A 17,349-nucleotide genomic window follows, 5' to 3' on the forward strand; every position below is an offset into this window, starting at 1 on the left:
CTATTTTCCTTTCCAAACTCCAATCAAGCCTGAAGCTCACAAGAGCAAGGACACTACTTAACTTTTTTAGAAGCCAATTATTTTTTCCCATTTTGTTCCAGTGCTGAATATTTTTCTAGAAAATAACAGTCCAGTGGCTGGTAATCCGTAGTGTCCACTAGCATGCCGTGTCATTTGATCAAGTCTAGTTGTCAGCTTGTCTCCCATGGATTTATGTTTCTGTAATCCTCCCAAACAAACGTTGCCATAGGCGGGTCGGTTCTTCATCACTACAATCAGCCAAGGACCAATTAGCTGATGCAGGTACCTGTCTTTTGCTTTCGATTTCCAGATCATTTGAATCAAAATCAGAGTTCAATAAGTGACTGTGTAGTCCAATCAGGTGAACGTTGCCATAGGTGCATCAGCTACACGATCAGTGGGGGACTAATCAGCTGATGCAGGTACCTGACTTTCATTTTCGATCTCCAGATCACTTAAATCAAAATCAGAGTTCAATAAGTCAGAATCTGATTCATCAATAATACGGACAAAATAAATAATAGGCGCAGAGTATTTTGCTTTGCGATTCACTTGGCTCGCTCATCAGTGCCATTCCAGATGCTGTTTACTCTACGCTACTCACACACAAATAGGGATTCAACGTCAAGTCAACGAGTCTAACAGTCCTCCTAGCAAAGAGGGTCTACCTAAAACATAACAGTGAGTTTTATCAACGTTTACAGCTTTTTTTGTTTCTCTCTGTGCCCCTGGATGTCGACTTTAGTCGGACAACATTTATTTCCATAGTACATTTTCATACAAATGGTGTAGCTCAAAGTGCTTTAGAAGATGAAGGAAGAAAAAGAAAAATATAAAAATAAGATTAGGCAATACTAAGTGTGTGTGTGTGTCATCCATTCAGTCGTTTCCGACCTTCGGCGATTCTATAAGCTAGCTCTGTCCATGCTTTTCGATCTTGCACAGCCTTTTTGAGCTGTGTTATGTTCATGCTCATGTTTGCCTTGATGGTGTTAAGCCAACGAGTCTGCTGACAGCCAGGTCTTCTTTTGCCGCTTACCATCCCTAGCATGACCAATTTTTCTAGAGAATTTGATCACATTACATGGTCGAAATAAGTCAGTTTGAGTCTAGTGATTTTCCCTTCTAACGAGATATCCGGCTTTATGCGCTCTAGCACTTCTTTGTTTGTTACTCTCGCTATCCATGGAATGCGGAGTAGCTTTCTCCAGCACCAAAGTTCAAAACCGTGTAGGGTCATCCCTGTTCGCCGGTCCCAAACCCGGGCAAATGGGGAGGGTAGCGGAGAAGGACCTAGCAACCCACTTCGCGAAATTATTGCAAAGAAAATTCTATGGATACGCAATACTAAGTAACAAAGAATAAAGTAAGGTCCAATGGCCAGGAGGACAGAAAAAATTAAAAAAAAAAAAAAATCTGCAGGGGTTCCAAGGCCACAAGACCACCTAGCCCCCACTGGGCATTCTACCTAACATAAATGATCTGAATCAGTCCTCATGGTCTCCAGGCTTCATGTGGAAGAATTAGATGATGCTGGTCATGTTGGACCTTCAATCCATCAATGTAGGGACTGCATGGTGCCCTGATCAGGTGGTGGGGGCACAGATCACCAGAACAGAGAACAAATGTCAACATCCGTCCTAAAAGAGTTAAAGGAATTCTCCACTGAAAAAACCCTTGTGGTTGTGATTGCTAAGAAAATAAAATGTATCTTTTATTTTCATGGAGAACAGAAATAACAAAGTTTTCTGATGGAAAGGAGGTTTATATGACCAACGCTGAACCAAAGCAAACAATATAAGAACGTCCTTGAAAAAACTCACAAGCCACAGGCCATCCAGCTGTATGCTTACAGCGGACCAAACACATGCATTCTTTGCTAAAATATTGTTGAATTAATTTTTCTGCCAGATCATACTGGACTGAGGTTCGGAACTGAAGATGCTTTTTATTAATGAATTCTGTGGTCCAGTGTTGGTCGCCATAGACATTTGTCCTATCAGAAAGATTGTCATCTCCATTCTTGGCCATCTTTACAAGATACATGGGGTAAATAACATATAAAAAATTATTTTTTGGTGGAGTATATCATTTAAATAAAAAAGTTGACCGACTCATTCAGGTCTTCTCAGAGTAGTTGGAGTTGCGACTCAAGTAGCAGATAGGTGGTGAGGCCTGGGACATGGCCCCAAATGAGCTGGGACACAATTCCACTCAATACTGAGAAGCTGTATTTGCCATTCTGACCAAGTAGAAGATTCCCAGTGTAACCAAACCCCCCCAACCACTTACAAGTGCCTACCTGTGCAAGCGGAGCCATTGGCCGGGTCCAGCTGAATATTGCACTTGCTGGGAAAGACCTGAACAGTGTAGACGCTACTTGAACTTAGACCAGTCACAACTGTTTCAGTAACATTGCCCACTGTGATCGTCTGAGAGGAACCTGCTGGACTTGTCACCACCACTGAATAGGAGTCAATAGGCCCAGGAGCTGGTGTCCAGTTGAAGGCCATGGATGTACTGGTGATGTTATAAAAAGACAAGTTTCCATAATATCTGTCTTTAGAGATGAAAAAAAAAACAATGAGATCAAGTAAATTTACAGCAACAAGAAAACAGAGAAATGAATGTAAAACAGTGTTATTCTGATATACCAGGAAGACGTTCAGTGTGTGCAGTACTGAACATGTGACAGTAAACGTGAACTTGGTGACATATTGCGACAGAGTCTCCAATTCTGTCACTGAAAGGTGCATTCAAAGGTAGAGCTGTGAGCTCTCTGATTGAAGATCAAGTCTTACTTTGTTACAGAAATATTCCATTTTTCTTAAGTGCCTTGACCTCACAATTCCTAGCCATGGCTTAAGAACATGAAAAGAAGAACAAGTTTTGAAAACAACTGTGTGTTGGCTGGGATTGGCTCCAGCAGACCCCCGTGACCCTGTGTTAGGATATAGCGGGTTGGATAATGGATGGATGGATGAACTGTTCAGGCAAATGTTCAGTAAGAGTCACTTCAGTATTACACCAAGATATGAACCAAAGGCTGTGCCAGTTTGTAATATTCAGTGATTTCAGGAAGCATTCAGACCCCTTCACTTTCTGCACACTTTATTGGGTTGTAGATTTCACTTGAAATGGGTAAACGTGCCATTATTGTATTTGAAAACCTTTCTGAAAACATGTTTCCACTTTGTCATTACGGGTTATTGAGTGTAAATTGATGGGCACAAATGGCAAATATATTATTTCGATAAAGTGTGCAGAAAGTGAAGGGGTCTGAATATTTTGTGAACCCACTATGTGTCATTTTTAATCGTTCTCCTAAGAACAATGGGGCCATATTTTAAGGATCACTATGTCACTGATCATTTAAACATGCCTGTTGTGTGAGTCTCTGATGGACGACTTCTAGTTGAGTGGCAATTATTTTTGTCAGACGCTGCCACAGTCAATACATGAAATGTCAAATGATCAATCATCAGTGTAAAATAAATAACACACAAAATGGCACCAACGTGACAAAAAAGAAAAAAAAATGCAAAGTACAAATACATAAAGAAGTAAAATCAGTGCCAACCTGCCACTGGGGTGCTTATCCATGTAGGTTACTGCCATTTGAAGGTTAAAGAAACACTCCACCCAAAAATGATATTTTTAAATGTTACTCACCCCATGTGGTTTGTATTGATGGCCGAGAAAAATTTGTAATCTCACATTTTCATGCAGAATGATGATAAAAAAAAACTTAATGACAGCATACAAGCTAATAGTGACCAATGTTGTACAAAGGGAAACAATGTGAAATACAAACATTGAAAATAATAATTCTCACGTTACTCTCATCACATAATCCATATGTCAATTATCCAGTCGTATGTTCAAAATGTACAAAAAGCCTGCATTTTTTTTTCTGATACAATATTTTTAAATCAATGCTTCCAGAAAAATCCACCCACATCAAAAATGGGACATCATAAGCAGGACACATAAGTCCCTGTTAACGCTGTGCGCCGCGCCAATTTGCTGGTCATAACTCCAACCTTCAGTTCAGAAGCTCAATCCCATGTGACGTGTGCTTTTCGCTTATAATGTGCACTGATTTTTCAGGAAGTATTGATTTAACTATATTTTAGCAAAAAAAAATGCACGTGTTTCGCACATTTTGAGCATACAGCTGGATATCTGATGCGGACTTTGTGACGAGAGTACAGCGAGATTTTGTTTTTTCTTTTTTCCATTTGTTTGCCATTGTTCAGCATTGGTCACCATTTGCTCGTATTATGTTTTTTTTTTATCTCTGTTATACATGAAACCGTGACATTATTGGTACAAACTACTTGGGGTAAGTTTCATAAAAACAAAAATTCATTTTTGGGTGGAGTATTTCTTTAATCCATCATAAGTGCCAGACTGGATGGACTGGCATCCCAAATTGGGTTCAGGGAGGATTTCCTACCCAGCCAGGAGGCCATATTGGGTGGAGCGCAAGAACGGAGGCGCAACCTGGCTGGTATGGTCCTCATTTTGTGTTCCAGTCGGGATGACAAGATAATGAATGGACGAGGAACGAATGGATGTTTTGAAAAATTTGTCCCCCCAGCACGAGAGATGGCAGTGCTGCCCTGGTTGGAGCCCAGTTTGGACACCTGCAAGGTTGCCTCGGAGTTGTAGTATGGAAGGGCGAGCTTCTTGGGGTCTTTAAATGGTAAAAATGTGAGGTTTGAATACACAATGGGCAGTTGGAAAATTGAGAGTACACCTTATGAGAAGGATTTAGGAGTCATAGTCGACTCTAAGCTATCGATTTCCCAATAGTGTTCAGAAGCCATTAAGAAAACTAACAGAATGTCAGGTTATATAGCACCTTGATGTGTGGATTACAAGTCACAGGAGGTTCTGCTCAAGCTTCATAACACACTGTTGAGGCCTCATCTGGAGTCCTGGGTGCAGTTTTGGTCTCCAGGCTACAAAAAGAACATAGCAGCACTAGAAAAGGTCCAGAGAAGAGCAACTAGGCTGATTGAGGGCAACAGGGGATGAGTTATGAGGAAAGATTAAAAGAGCTGAGCCTTTACAGTTTAAGAAAAAGAAGATTAAGAGGAGACCTGACTGAAGTGTTTAAAATTATGAAGGGAATTAATGCAGTTTGGCTCCAGCAGACCCCCGTGACCCTGTAGTTAGGATATAGCGGGTTGGATAATGGATGGATGGATGGATTAATGCAGTGGATCAAGACGGTGATTTTAAAATGAGCTCATCGAGAACACGGGGACACAGCTGGAAACTTGTGAAGGGTAAATTTCGCACAAACATTAGGAAGTTTTTCTTTACACAAAGAATGATAGACACTTGGCATTAGTGACCAAGCAGCATGGTAGACAGTAAGACTTTGGGGACTTTCAAAACTCAACTTGATGTTGTTTTGGATGAAATAAGTGGATAGGACTGGCGAGCTTTGTTGGGCTGAATGGCCTGTTCTCGTCTAGAGTGTTCTAATGTTCTAATTCAGCCAATAATTGGAGAGAGCAGGCGCGTGCCTGGTGGGCATTGTGTGGATGGCAGAAACCAACTTCCTGTTTTCTAAGATCCATTTTTTGTTTTTTTTTCTGAGTTGTGGAGGAATGCTGGGTCAAAAAGCAGGAACAAACCATGGCGGGGTGTTAGTCAATGGCAGGGCACACACTTGATGACACACTTGAATCACCAGGGAAGATATCTGGTGTGCAAACAAGCAAACGTGACCATGACCAACAGAAGTTAAGTGCCATCTCAAAACCCCATTAGACAGAAGATTTAGAGAGGGCATCCAATCAACAGAAAATGTTTATCTATTTGTGGGGTCTTGCTTTTAATTCTAGGAAATGTGTTGCTGGGAGCAAGAACACCATTATGGTGGTTAAAGGGTAATAACAGAAGAAATCATCATAAGGAACAAAAGCTTGTCAGTTTAGGAAAACAGAGACCACTAGGGGGCAACAAAGTACACCAACTGGCTACTTTATAGGGTACTAGAAAAGAGCCCGTTTCGACAGCGTAAGATGAAACGGGCACGAGTGGAATAGTAAGTAATAAGTATAAGCACCACAAACCTGATTATAGGTGTATTGAATGAATGCGTAATAAGGCCTGGAGCTGTAGTTGAAATCGCCTTTCAGGCCTCTAGAGCTTCAATCGAAGTCGCCTTACGCAATTTTGGTCGAAGTCGCTCTTTCTTTTTGAATTTTGGTGGCTGTAAGTCCGCCGCCAGCCGCGATGTCAGACTCGTAAGGTTTTTCGGGCAGCTGCGCAGAAGGCGATTGCGCATTCGGCTTCAAACATGCTCAGAAGGCGACTGCACGTTCGGCTTCGGACGGACCCTGCCGCGATGTTGGTCGAAGTCGCCTTTCTCTTTGAATTTTTGCGGCCGTAAATCCGCCGCCTGCCGCGATGTTGGTCGAAGTCACCTTTCTCTTTGAATTTTCGCAGCCGTAAATCCGCCGCCTGCCGCGATGTCGGTCTCGTAAGGTTTTTTGGGCAACTGCGCAGAAGGCGACGTGCGCAGAAGGTGACTGCGCAGAAGACGACTGCGCAGAAGGCTTCGGACGGACGTGAGTGAGTGAGTGAGTGAGTGAGTGAGTGAGTGAGTGAGTGAGTGAGTGAGTGAGTGAGTGAGTGAGTGAGTGAGTGAGTGAGGAGACTGGCAAATTATATATAAGATAATTGCTAGTAGTGGGTTGGACCCCTTTTTGCCTTCAGAACTGCCGTTCTTCATGGCATAGACTCAACAAGGTGCTGGAAACACTCCTCAGGGATTTTGCTCCATATTGACAGGACAGCATCACGCAGTTGCTCCAGATTTGTCGGCTGCACATCCACGATGCAAATCTCTCATTCCACCACATCCCAAATGTGCTCTGTTGGATTGAGATCTGGTGAATGTGGGGGCCATTTGAGACCAGTGAACTCATTGTCATGTTCAGTAAACCAATTTGAGATGATCTGAGCTTTGGTGATATGGTGCATTATCCTGCTGGATGGAGCCATCAGAAGATGGGGACACTCTGGTCATAAAGGGATGGACATGGTCAGCAACAATACTTAGGTAGGCTGTTGTTGTGATGTGAGATTTTACATATAATTTGATAAATGTTTTGTATATCTTTTATTTCTAATTTGGGCAAAACAATGTAATTTAATGTTTACCACCCTCCCTTAGGAATGGGTCTGTTTGAATTTTACGACAGGATTTGGGGGATGTGTGTTTTAAACCAGTTTGGCAAATGTTTCTAAAGTCATTTCTACCCCCGCAAATGGGCTAAGGTGTACTTTAACATATGGTTTGGGGGCAGGTGTTAAGATGTTCTATTTCCCCCATTGGTCTGAAGTATGGCTGTTTGGAATTGGCTTGGTTCAGAGGCCTTTAAGTACTACGACGCCCTATTGGCTGTAGGGGTTGGACAGAACATCTATACAGTGGTAAATCTGTGAGATTAATTAATTATACAATAGGGGAAAGTAGAGCAATATATATTAATTGTTTTGTCTTGGTAGAGTAATATATATTGCTCTACTTTCCCCTATTGTATTATTAATATGTAGCCTTAGAATGCCTAATCTCACAGACTTACCACTGTTTATAAGGTACTATTGTATATAACTTATCCCCACCTCTCCTTCTATATCTATAATCTCAGGCAATTAGATGTAGTAAAAAGACAAGCAGAAGTTAAGTTACAGTTTAAACAATGTATTATTGATAATATTCATAAATAATAACAAAATGCAAAGTATATTTAAATATTGGCAACCATACAACCTGATTAAATGGTGATATGTAGTTCAGGTGGTACACAGACTTCTAGTTACATAAATGTCTCTAGTTAAGGCATCATTGGTGCTCAGCTTTCAGCCACATGTCTGTTCAAAATGGCTGCTGAGCTGTGCTCTTCATCACAGGATAGCAAGAGAGATGCTTCTTTCAGATGTTGGTTAGTAAGAGAGAGATACTGAGGTTAAACACATACATTTATAGATGTTCTGTCCAACCCCTACAGCCAATAGGGCATCGTAGTACTTAAAGGCCTCTGAATCAAGCCAATTCCAAACAGCCACACTTCAGACCAATGGGGGAAATGGAACATCTTAACACCTGCCCCGAAACCATATGTTAAAGTACACCTTAGCCCATTTGCGGGGGTAGAAATGACTTTAGCAAAGAAACACTTGCAAACTGGTTTAAAACACACATCCCCCAAATCCTGTCGTAAAATTCAAACAGACCCATTCCTAATTGGGGGTAAACACTAAATTACATTGCTTTGCCCAAATTAGAAATAAAAGACATACAAAACATTTATCAAATTATATGTAAAATCTCACATCACAACAGCTGTGGCACTTAAACAATGCTCAGTTGCTACTAAGGGGCCCAAAGTGTGCCAAGAAAATATCCCCACACCATTACAACACCACCACCAGCCTGAACCATTAGTACAAGGCAGGATGGATCCCTGCTTCAAATTATTGATGCCAAATTCTGACCCTACTATCCAATGTGTGGCAACAGAAATCGAGACTCAGTAGAACAGGCAACATTTTTTTTCCAATCTTCTATTGTCTAATTTTGGTGATCCCATGTGAATTATAGCCTCAGTTGCCGTTCTTGTCACCCAGTTTGGTCTCCTGCTGCTATAGTCCTTCTGCTTCAAGGTTCAACGTCTAGTCTGTTCAGAGATGCTCTTCTGCATACCTCAGTTGTAATGAGTGGTTATTTGAGTTTCTGTTGCCGTTCTATCATCTCAAACCGGTCTGGTCATTCTCCTCTGACCTCTGACATCAACAAGGCATTTCCGCCCAGAGAGCTGCCACTCGCTGGATATTTTCCCTTTTTTTTCTCTGTAAACCCCAGAGATGGTTGTACATGAAAATCCCAGCTGATCAGAAGATTCTGAAATGCTCAGAGCAGCTTGTCTGGCACCAACAACTATGTAATGTTCAAAATCACTTAAATCCCTTTTCTTACCCATTCTGATGCTCGGTTTGAACTTCAGCAGGTCGCCTTGATGATGCATACAGGCCAAAATGCATTGAATTGCTGCCTTGTGATTGGTTGATTAGATATTTGCATTAACAATCAGTTTTACAGGTGTACCTAATAAAGTGGCCAGTGATGAGCGCAGCTCACAAGACTTAGAGGTTATGGTGCTTGGTAAGAATGCTTTAGTACTCTCCTAGCACTCTTCAGGGCAGGCAACTCAGTTCCTGAGACGTTACCCAACTGCAAACGGCAGGCCTTTATGAACGTGGCAAACGCTTGTCTGTACTCATTTGTTATTAATTAGCTTTGTTCAGGCTTCCATTACAATTCATGCATTAAAGCACTAAATAGTATTCAGATCAGATGCCCACTCCCCTTCTTACACTGTATGGCCAAAAGTTTGCAGACACCTGACCACCACACCTATATGAGCTTATTGGACATCCCACAAAACCACAGGCATTACTATCGATGTGGCCCTGCTGTGAGGTTATAACAGTGTGAGGTTATAACAGTGTCCAGTCTTTTCCATTTGATTTTTGAGTGTGTCTTTGGGAATGCCCTTTCAGCCATTTGTGAGGTCAGGTACCGATGCTGGACACGAAGACCCGGGTCATAAAAAATCGGTGTTCTAATTCATCCCAAAGGTGTTCAGTAGGGCTGTGTGTAGGCCACTTGTGTTCCTCCATGCTTTTTTAAGACCTGGCTTTGTGCACAGCAGAGAAGGGCCTTCCCCAAAATGTTTCCACAGAGGTCAGAAATGTCTTTGCACACTGAAACATTAAAATTTCCCTTCACTGGAACCAAGGGGCATAGCCCAAACCTGAAACAGAGTCCCAGACCATTAACCCTCCTAGGCACCACGCATTCCAGAAGGTAGCATTCTTCCCTGATTTTTCCATCAGGCAGGCAGATAGTGAAGCGTAGTTCATCACTCCAGAGAAGACGTTTCCACCTCCAGCTTGACAGCACCTCACTCGACGTTTGTAATGCACCATAGTGACTTTATGCTTGTGTGCATCTCTTCAGCCATGGAAACCCCTTTCATGAAGCTCCTGCTGCACAGTTCTTGCTTCCAAAGGCATTTTGGACCTCTGTTGTGAGTAACGCCATAGAGGAGAGGCGATTTTTATACGCTTCAGCACTCATGAGTCTAACACTTACAGTTGACCAGAGCAGATATGTCAGTGCAGAAGATTCACATACTGACTTGTGGCCAAGGTGGAACCTTATGACATTGTCATGTTTAAAGTGACTGAGCCCTTCATTACAGCCCAGTTTTTGTCATTGGAAAGTATTTGGCTCTGCTGACCCAGCAACAGGGGATGCACAAACCAGTGTGTCTCTTTGTGCTGGTCCCAAGCCAGGATAAATGGGGAGGGTTACATCAGGAAGGGCATCCAGTGTAAAATTTTTCCAAATCAACATGCAGACAACAATACAAATTTCCATACCGGATCGGTCGAGCCCCGGGTTAACAACGACCACCACCAGTACTGTTAGCCAACAGGGTGCTGGTGGAAATTGGGCTACTGTTGGCCGAAGTAGATGAGTGTGGTGAGAGAGGGCATACAGGTGATGGGTGTAACAGAACAAGATGCAGAGGACAGAAAGAGACAGAAAAAGATGATCCGCTGTGGCAACCCCTAATAGGAACAGCCGAAAGAAGAAGAGTATTTGGCTACGTTGCTGCTTTGCAGTAGTGAGAAAAGCACTATATACAGGTGCTGGTCATAAAATTAGAATATCATGACAAAGTTGATTTATTTCAGTAATTCCATTCAAAAAGTGAAACTTGTATATTAGATTCATTCATTACACACAGACTGATGTATTTCAAATGTTTATTTCTTTTAATGTTGATGATTATAACTGACAACTAATGAAAGTCCCAAATTCAGTATGTCGGAAAATTAGAATATCAATTAAGACCAATGCAAAAAAAGGATTTTTAGAAATGTTGGCCAACTGAAAGGTATGAACATGAAAAGTATGAGCATGTACAGCACTCAATATTTAGTCGGGGCTCCTTTGGCCTGGATTACTGCAGCAATGCGGTGTGGCATGGAGTCGATCAGTCTGTGGCACTGCTCAGGTGTTATGAGAGCCCATGTTGCTCTGATAGTGGCCTTCAGCTCTTCTGAACTGTTGGGTCTGGCGTATTGCATCTTCCTCTTCACAATACCCCATAGATTTTCTATGGGGTTAAGGTCAGGCGAGTTTGCTGGCCAATCAAGAACAGGGATACCATGGGCCTTAAACCAGGTACTGGTAGCTTTGGCACTGTGTGCAGGTGCCAGGTCCTGTTGGAAAATGAAATCTGCATCTCCATAAAGTTCGTCAGCAGCAAGAAGCATGAAGTGCTCTAAAACTTCCTGGTAGATGGCTGGGTTGACCTTGGACCTCAGAAAACACAATGGACCAACACCAGCAGATGACATGGCACCCCATCACTGACAGTGGAAACTTTACACTGGACCTCACGCGACGTGGATTCTGTGCCTCTCCTCTCTTCCTCCAGACTCTGGGACCTTGATTTCCAAAGGAAATGCAAAATTTACTTTCATCAGAGAACATAACTTTGAACCACTCAGCAGCAGTCCAAAGGCGAGACGCTTCTGACACTGTCTCTTGTTCAAGAGTGGCTTGACACAAGGAATGCGACAGCTAAAACCCATGTCTTGCATACGTCTGTGCGTGGTGGTTCTTGAAGCACTGACTCCAGCTGCAGTCCACTCTTTGTGAATCTCCCCCACATTTTTGAATGGGTTTTGTTTCACAATCCTCTCCAGGGTGCGGTTATCCCTATTGCTTGTATACTTTTTTCTACCACATCTTGTCCTTCCCTTCGCCTCTCTATTAATGTGCTTGGACACAGAGCTCTGTGAACAGCCAGCCTCTTTAGCAATGACCTTTTGTGTCTTGCCCTCCTTGTGCAAGGTGTCAATGGTCGTCTTTTGGACAACTGTCAAGTCAGCAGTCTTCCCCATGATTGTGTAGCCTACAGAACTCGACTGAGAGACCATTTAAAGGCTTTTGCAGGTGTTTTGAGTTAATTAGCTGATTAGAGTGTGGCACCAGGTGTCTTCAATATTGAACCTTTTCACAATATTCTAATTTTCCGAGATACTGAATTTGGGACTTTCATTAGTTGTCAGTTATAATCATGAAAATTAAAAGAAATAAACATTTGAAATACATCAGTATGTGTGTAATGAATGAATCTAATATACAAGTTTCACTTTTTGAATGGAATTACTGAAATAAATCAACTTTGTCATGATATTCTAATTTTATGACCAGCACCTATAAATGTAAAGAATTATTATGACGCTATTGATCTCATGCAAGTGTTAAGAAAGAAGCACCTGAACTCAATCATTTGTCTTAATAGTATCATAGACCCCCCAGGCAAAGCAGTACACTGCGGCCCCTGCTTTGATAGGAAAACAGAAATATACATAGGTATCAGAAACATTGTGGGCCCCTGTGCTCGTGGGGTCCCCAGCCAGTGCCCATACATTAAGACGGCTCTGCTTTTTGGCCACATAGTGTATCTAGAGTCCATGCCCATGTTAAAGGTCCCTGAGTAAACTGAGAATTTTTGAATAACAAAAGAGCAGCTTCCATATTGCATTAGGAGCTGCTCCTAGTCTGACTGAGGGAAAAAGCAAAATCCTTACCTTCTTGGCAGAGGTACTGCATGGAGTACTGACAGTTATAAGTGTGCCACATCTTATATGATGAAATGTACACACAGACGTTGTTAGAATCTGGCTCTCCTTGTGCCCAGCTCTCATATGCCGTCTGGTTTTCATCGACCCACACATAGGGCCCATCTGCTAGGAGTCGGTAGCCAATCCACATGGTAAAACTCGTGGAGGGTACAGACAAGGCCTTTTCTGCGGAGTTTATGACAGCTAGGTCTTCAAAGCAGGACATACATGTGAGTCTGGCATTGAACCAGGCTTGAACATCTGTTGAAACGTAAAACCTTTTCTCTCTTTGGTTGGAATTGGCAGATGAAGAAGGAGCTGGTGGGACAACAGAAGGGTACAGTTTAGTGGAGTGATCAGGAAGAGCACAGAAAAGAGTGACATTAAAAAGAAAAGAAGCTGCATAGTGTTCATGAATGACAAAATAAGAACATTCCCAACTAGCAAATGAAGAACTGCAGTAAAGAAAACATAGAATCCCACCATTGATGCATTGTGTCTTCCTAGGCTGGAGGTATGAGCCATCACCATGTTAAAGGTCACTGAGTTAACCAAGAATTTTGGAGTAACAAAAACTTAGCAGCTTCCATATTGCATTAATCCAAAGGAGATATACATGAAAGTAAGTGAATACGGTGTCTTTAGAAAGTATTTAGACCCCTCCACTTTTTAGACATTTTGTTACAATGCGGCCATACCATCTTCCAACCCCACTTAATCCTGAGCAGAGTCACAGGGGGCTGGAGCCTATCCCAGCAAGCACAGGGCACAAGGTAGGAACCATCCCCTGGGCAGGGTGCCAGTCCATTGGATGGCAAACACACCCACACATGCCAGGGTCAAATTTAGCTTCACTAATCCTGCATGACTTAAAGCAGGGGTGTCCAACTCCGGTCCTGCAGGGCCACAGTGGCAGCAGGTTTTCATTCTAACCATCTTCTTAATTAGTGACCAGTTTTTGATGCTAATTAACTTGACTCAGGCCCCTTAGGTGTTTTTTTCTTAATTAGCAGCCAAACAACAATGAGACACAAAACAAGCCGCCACATGACCAGCTCACCTGTGCCCACCACACAATATCTGAAAATAAAGAAAGGTGAAGGTTTCAGTAAGGCTAATCTCTCAGGTCACCAAAACATTTTCTTGCTGTTCTTAGAAAATAATAGAATATCAATAGTTTTGCTGTGGCAGAATGAGAGCAACAACAGGCTTAAATAACGGGTTTAATTAACTGCAAGAATAATCGGCTTCTCATTAAGAAACTGGTTGGAGTGAAATTTCTTGGAGTTTGAAGCCCCAATTTAGCTGATCAACTGTTGGGTTATTTCATGTCTCATTTCTGTTTGGCTGTCATTTAATGAAGAAAAGAATTAATTCAGAAGACTTAATCCTTAAAAACAGGCTATTAAAATAGAAGGAAAATAAGTTAATTAGCAGCCAAAACTGGACACTGATTAGGAAAAGGGTTAAAACAAAAACCTGCAGCCACTGTGGCCCTCCAGGCTTGGAGTTCGACACCCGTGACTTAAGGACTGTGGGAGGAAAGCACACCACCCAGAGGAAACCCACACAGACAGGGGCAGAACATGCAAACTCCACATAGGGAGGACACAAGATGTGAACACTGGGTTTCCTAACTGTGAGGCAGTGTGACGGTGTGGGTCAGCCCCACACTACCGGGTCCTTTTGGAGAGCCTCATGAACCCGCTACCACCGATAACATACCAGAGGGATGAGCCAGCAGATGAGGACACTCACACAAAGCAAGGGGTAGGTGCATAAAAGTGCAAAAGTGCTTTTGTTAAAAACAGACAAAACCCAAACAGTGTTCAAAAGTACAGTGCAAAAGTTCAAATAATAAATAAAAAATCCAATAAAAAGTGAAAGTGGAGGTTAAAAACAATCAAATAAATAATCCTTTAAAAGCGAGTTTAAAACCCAACACACTGTCCATAAAAACATGAGCAATCCTTTAAAATGGATAACTCTTTAGCTTCACCCAATATGGATTCTTGCGGCCAAGGAGGTGCCTAATCAGCAGTTCAGCCAACCTTCTGTGCTGCTCCTAGGCTTGGACCCCTGCTGCTATCTGTGGCCCCCCGCAGGGCATTACACCAAGAATCCATCTCCCAATGCCAGGCTCGCATCCCTCCCAAGCCTTCAATACCCTGGCAGCTCCAACCGAGCAGCACCTCAGTCACTCCAGCTCCCTGATCGCTCGACTAAAGTGGCCTCCTTCAGCCCCTGAGCGTGCCTTCTCACTCTCTCATTCACTTGCCGTGGCTCTCTCTGCCTCCTGCCTTCTTGTCATTCTTTTCTTATCATCCTTCCTTTCTTTTCTTTTGTTCTTCTTTCCTTTACTCTCAATTCTCTTGTTGTTTTCTTGTGCCGGCTATTCCTTACATGCCTCCATCGCACCACTAGTCGCGTACCGCTGGAAGCTGATGAAGCAGTGCAGGTACATCTCGCCTCAACTACCTCACCAACCTCCTGCAGCAGCGTGAGAATGCACACCCACTGAGATCAAGCCGGCCAATTATTTATTTATTTATTAAAAAATCAGTCACAATTTTCTAAGTCACGGACCCGCTACACCATAGGCACAGTACTACCACTCACCACTGTGCCAACCTATGTTGCAGCCTTGTACTAAGTCATTTGAATCCTTTTTTGTCCCCACATCAAGTAGCACTCAAAACCCCAGAATGACAAAGCAAAAACAAGATTTTAGACATAGTAGCAAATTATAGCGATAATAATATTAGCCTCCTCTGCTCCTCCCAGCAAGCTTTGTCTCCTTTCTCTCGACTCCCGGCAGGCAGCTCCTTTTATGTTATCCCCAGAAGTATTTCCGGTGTTCCAAAGTCCCCACAACACCCCCAGCAGCACCCATGGAATGAAAAAGGGGTGCGCCAAACAATTCCACTTCCCATGACTCCCTGTGGGAATCCTGGGGGCTGCCATCTAGCGTGTCCGGGGATACAATGCCCTGTGCATGCTGTCTCCTCCTGTCCTTCTTCATTGAGGGCATTCCAGCCAGGCAAGGGTCCCAGCTGACCCTCGCACTGATCTGATGAAACAAAGATTGAACTGTTTAGCCTCAATTCTAAGCATCATGTCTGGAGGAAACCAGACACCCCTCATCACCAGTGTAATACCTTTCCAAAGGTGAAGAATGGTTGTGGCTACATCAGGCTTTGAGATTGTTTTTTCGGTGGCAGAGGCTAGAAAACTAGATAGGGTTGAGGGAAAGCTGAACAAAGCAAAGTACAGACATATCTTCAATGGAAATCTGCTACAGAGCACTCTGGACCCAAGACCAGGCCAAAGGTTTAATGACCCCAAGCACAAAGCAAAGACAACACAGAAGTGGCTGAGGGACAACTCTGGGAATGTCCTTGAGTGACTCAATCAAACATCTCTGAAGAGACCTGAGAACAGCGGTCAACTGACGGTCTCCAACCAACCTGATGCAGCCTGAGAAGATCTGCAGAGAAGAATGGCAGACAAATCTCCAGATTCAGGTGTGTGAAGCTTGTTGTGTCACACCTAAGGAGATGCCAGGCTGAACTCACTGCCAACGTACTAAGTAGAGTTTTAATACTTGCTATAACGTGACATTTCAGTTTTTTATATGTAATAAATTTGCAAACATTCCTAAAATTCTGGGTTTTTTTGTCATTCTGGGGTATTGAGTGTTTCTTTCTGCAGAAAAAATAAATGTAAATGATTTTAACACAAGGCTGCAACATAACAAAATGTGTAAAAAGTGAAGGGGACTGAAGACCTTCTGAATCCACTCTAAATACTTTATTGTCATAGAAATGTCAGTTGGTATGGATTTTCATTTTGTGCAGCTCAGGCGAAATAAAACTTTAACACAGACATACAGTATAACAAAAGGAGTCAGTCATCATTGTCCGCAACATCCAATAAACAACAAACTTAACACTTACTGTGGACGAGAAACTGTGAAGTTCAAACTCACATGTATATATTGAGCTGGTGGCATTGTCCAACTGAAACCCACATTTATTGGGAATGATGGCGAATGTGTACAAGCTGTCAGGGATCAAATAGTTCACCACAGTTCCTGTTAGGTTGCTCAGCGTCAGGGTCCAGGTCGGAGTGGTGGGTCCAATTATTGTCAGCTCATAGGAGTCAACAGGCCCAGGCACTTGTGTCCAATTCAGGGTGACTGAAGAACTATTTATATCTGAGAATGTGATGATTCCATAGTACCTGTCTTCAAAGAAACAAAGTTTAACAGAGGATCACAACTGACTTCTGCATTTAGAGACTTGCTGGAGGTGACACCTCCACCCAGAGACACAGCAGTACGAGAGACTCCTGCTTATTATGTTTAATGTAGAAAGGTTAGAAGAAAATGGCTGTGCGGTGCAGTGATATATTGCATTTAAGGTGTGTCACACATGTGTGCATGGGAGGCAGCTAAAGGGTTCAAAAAAGGATAATTGCACGCCGGACCAGGGGATGGCAGAGTGCACTGATCCTTTCTCAAGACCAAACACGGGAAATACATCTTGCCTGAAGAAGAGGCCTGAGTTGCCTCGAAAGCTTGCATATTGTAAT

At 42.7% G+C, this 17,349-nt stretch overlaps 2 protein-coding genes across 2 annotated transcripts in view; both read right to left on the reverse strand.

Annotated features, from left to right (window-relative positions):
• LOC114649575 (tenascin-N-like) overlaps positions 1 to 12,812 on the reverse strand; it is a 33,844-nt gene extending 21,032 nt beyond the window's left edge. Inside the window, exons 1-2 of the mRNA XM_028799066.2 lie at positions 12,724 to 12,812; positions 2,324 to 2,581 (exon numbers count right to left, since the gene is read on the reverse strand). Of these exons, the coding sequence (XP_028654899.2) occupies positions 2,324 to 2,581; positions 12,724 to 12,775 (310 nt within the window). The 5' untranslated portion in view covers positions 12,776 to 12,812. The remainder of the gene's footprint in view (positions 1 to 2,323; positions 2,582 to 12,723) is intronic.
• Positions 12,813 to 15,589: 2,777 nt separating this feature from the next.
• The window catches only part of LOC114649576 (uncharacterized), an 80,471-nt gene continuing 78,711 nt past the window's right edge, over positions 15,590 to 17,349 (reverse strand). The window contains exons 9-10 of the mRNA XM_051924780.1: positions 16,713 to 17,002; positions 15,590 to 15,826 (exon numbers count right to left, since the gene is read on the reverse strand). Coding sequence (XP_051780740.1) covers positions 15,590 to 15,826; positions 16,713 to 17,002 — 527 coding nt within the window. The remainder of the gene's footprint in view (positions 15,827 to 16,712; positions 17,003 to 17,349) is intronic.

The sequence above is a fragment of the Erpetoichthys calabaricus genome, chromosome 3 (genome assembly GCF_900747795.2).
Source record: "Erpetoichthys calabaricus chromosome 3, fErpCal1.3, whole genome shotgun sequence".
In the NCBI taxonomy this organism is placed as follows: Eukaryota; Metazoa; Chordata; class Cladistia; order Polypteriformes; family Polypteridae; genus Erpetoichthys; species Erpetoichthys calabaricus.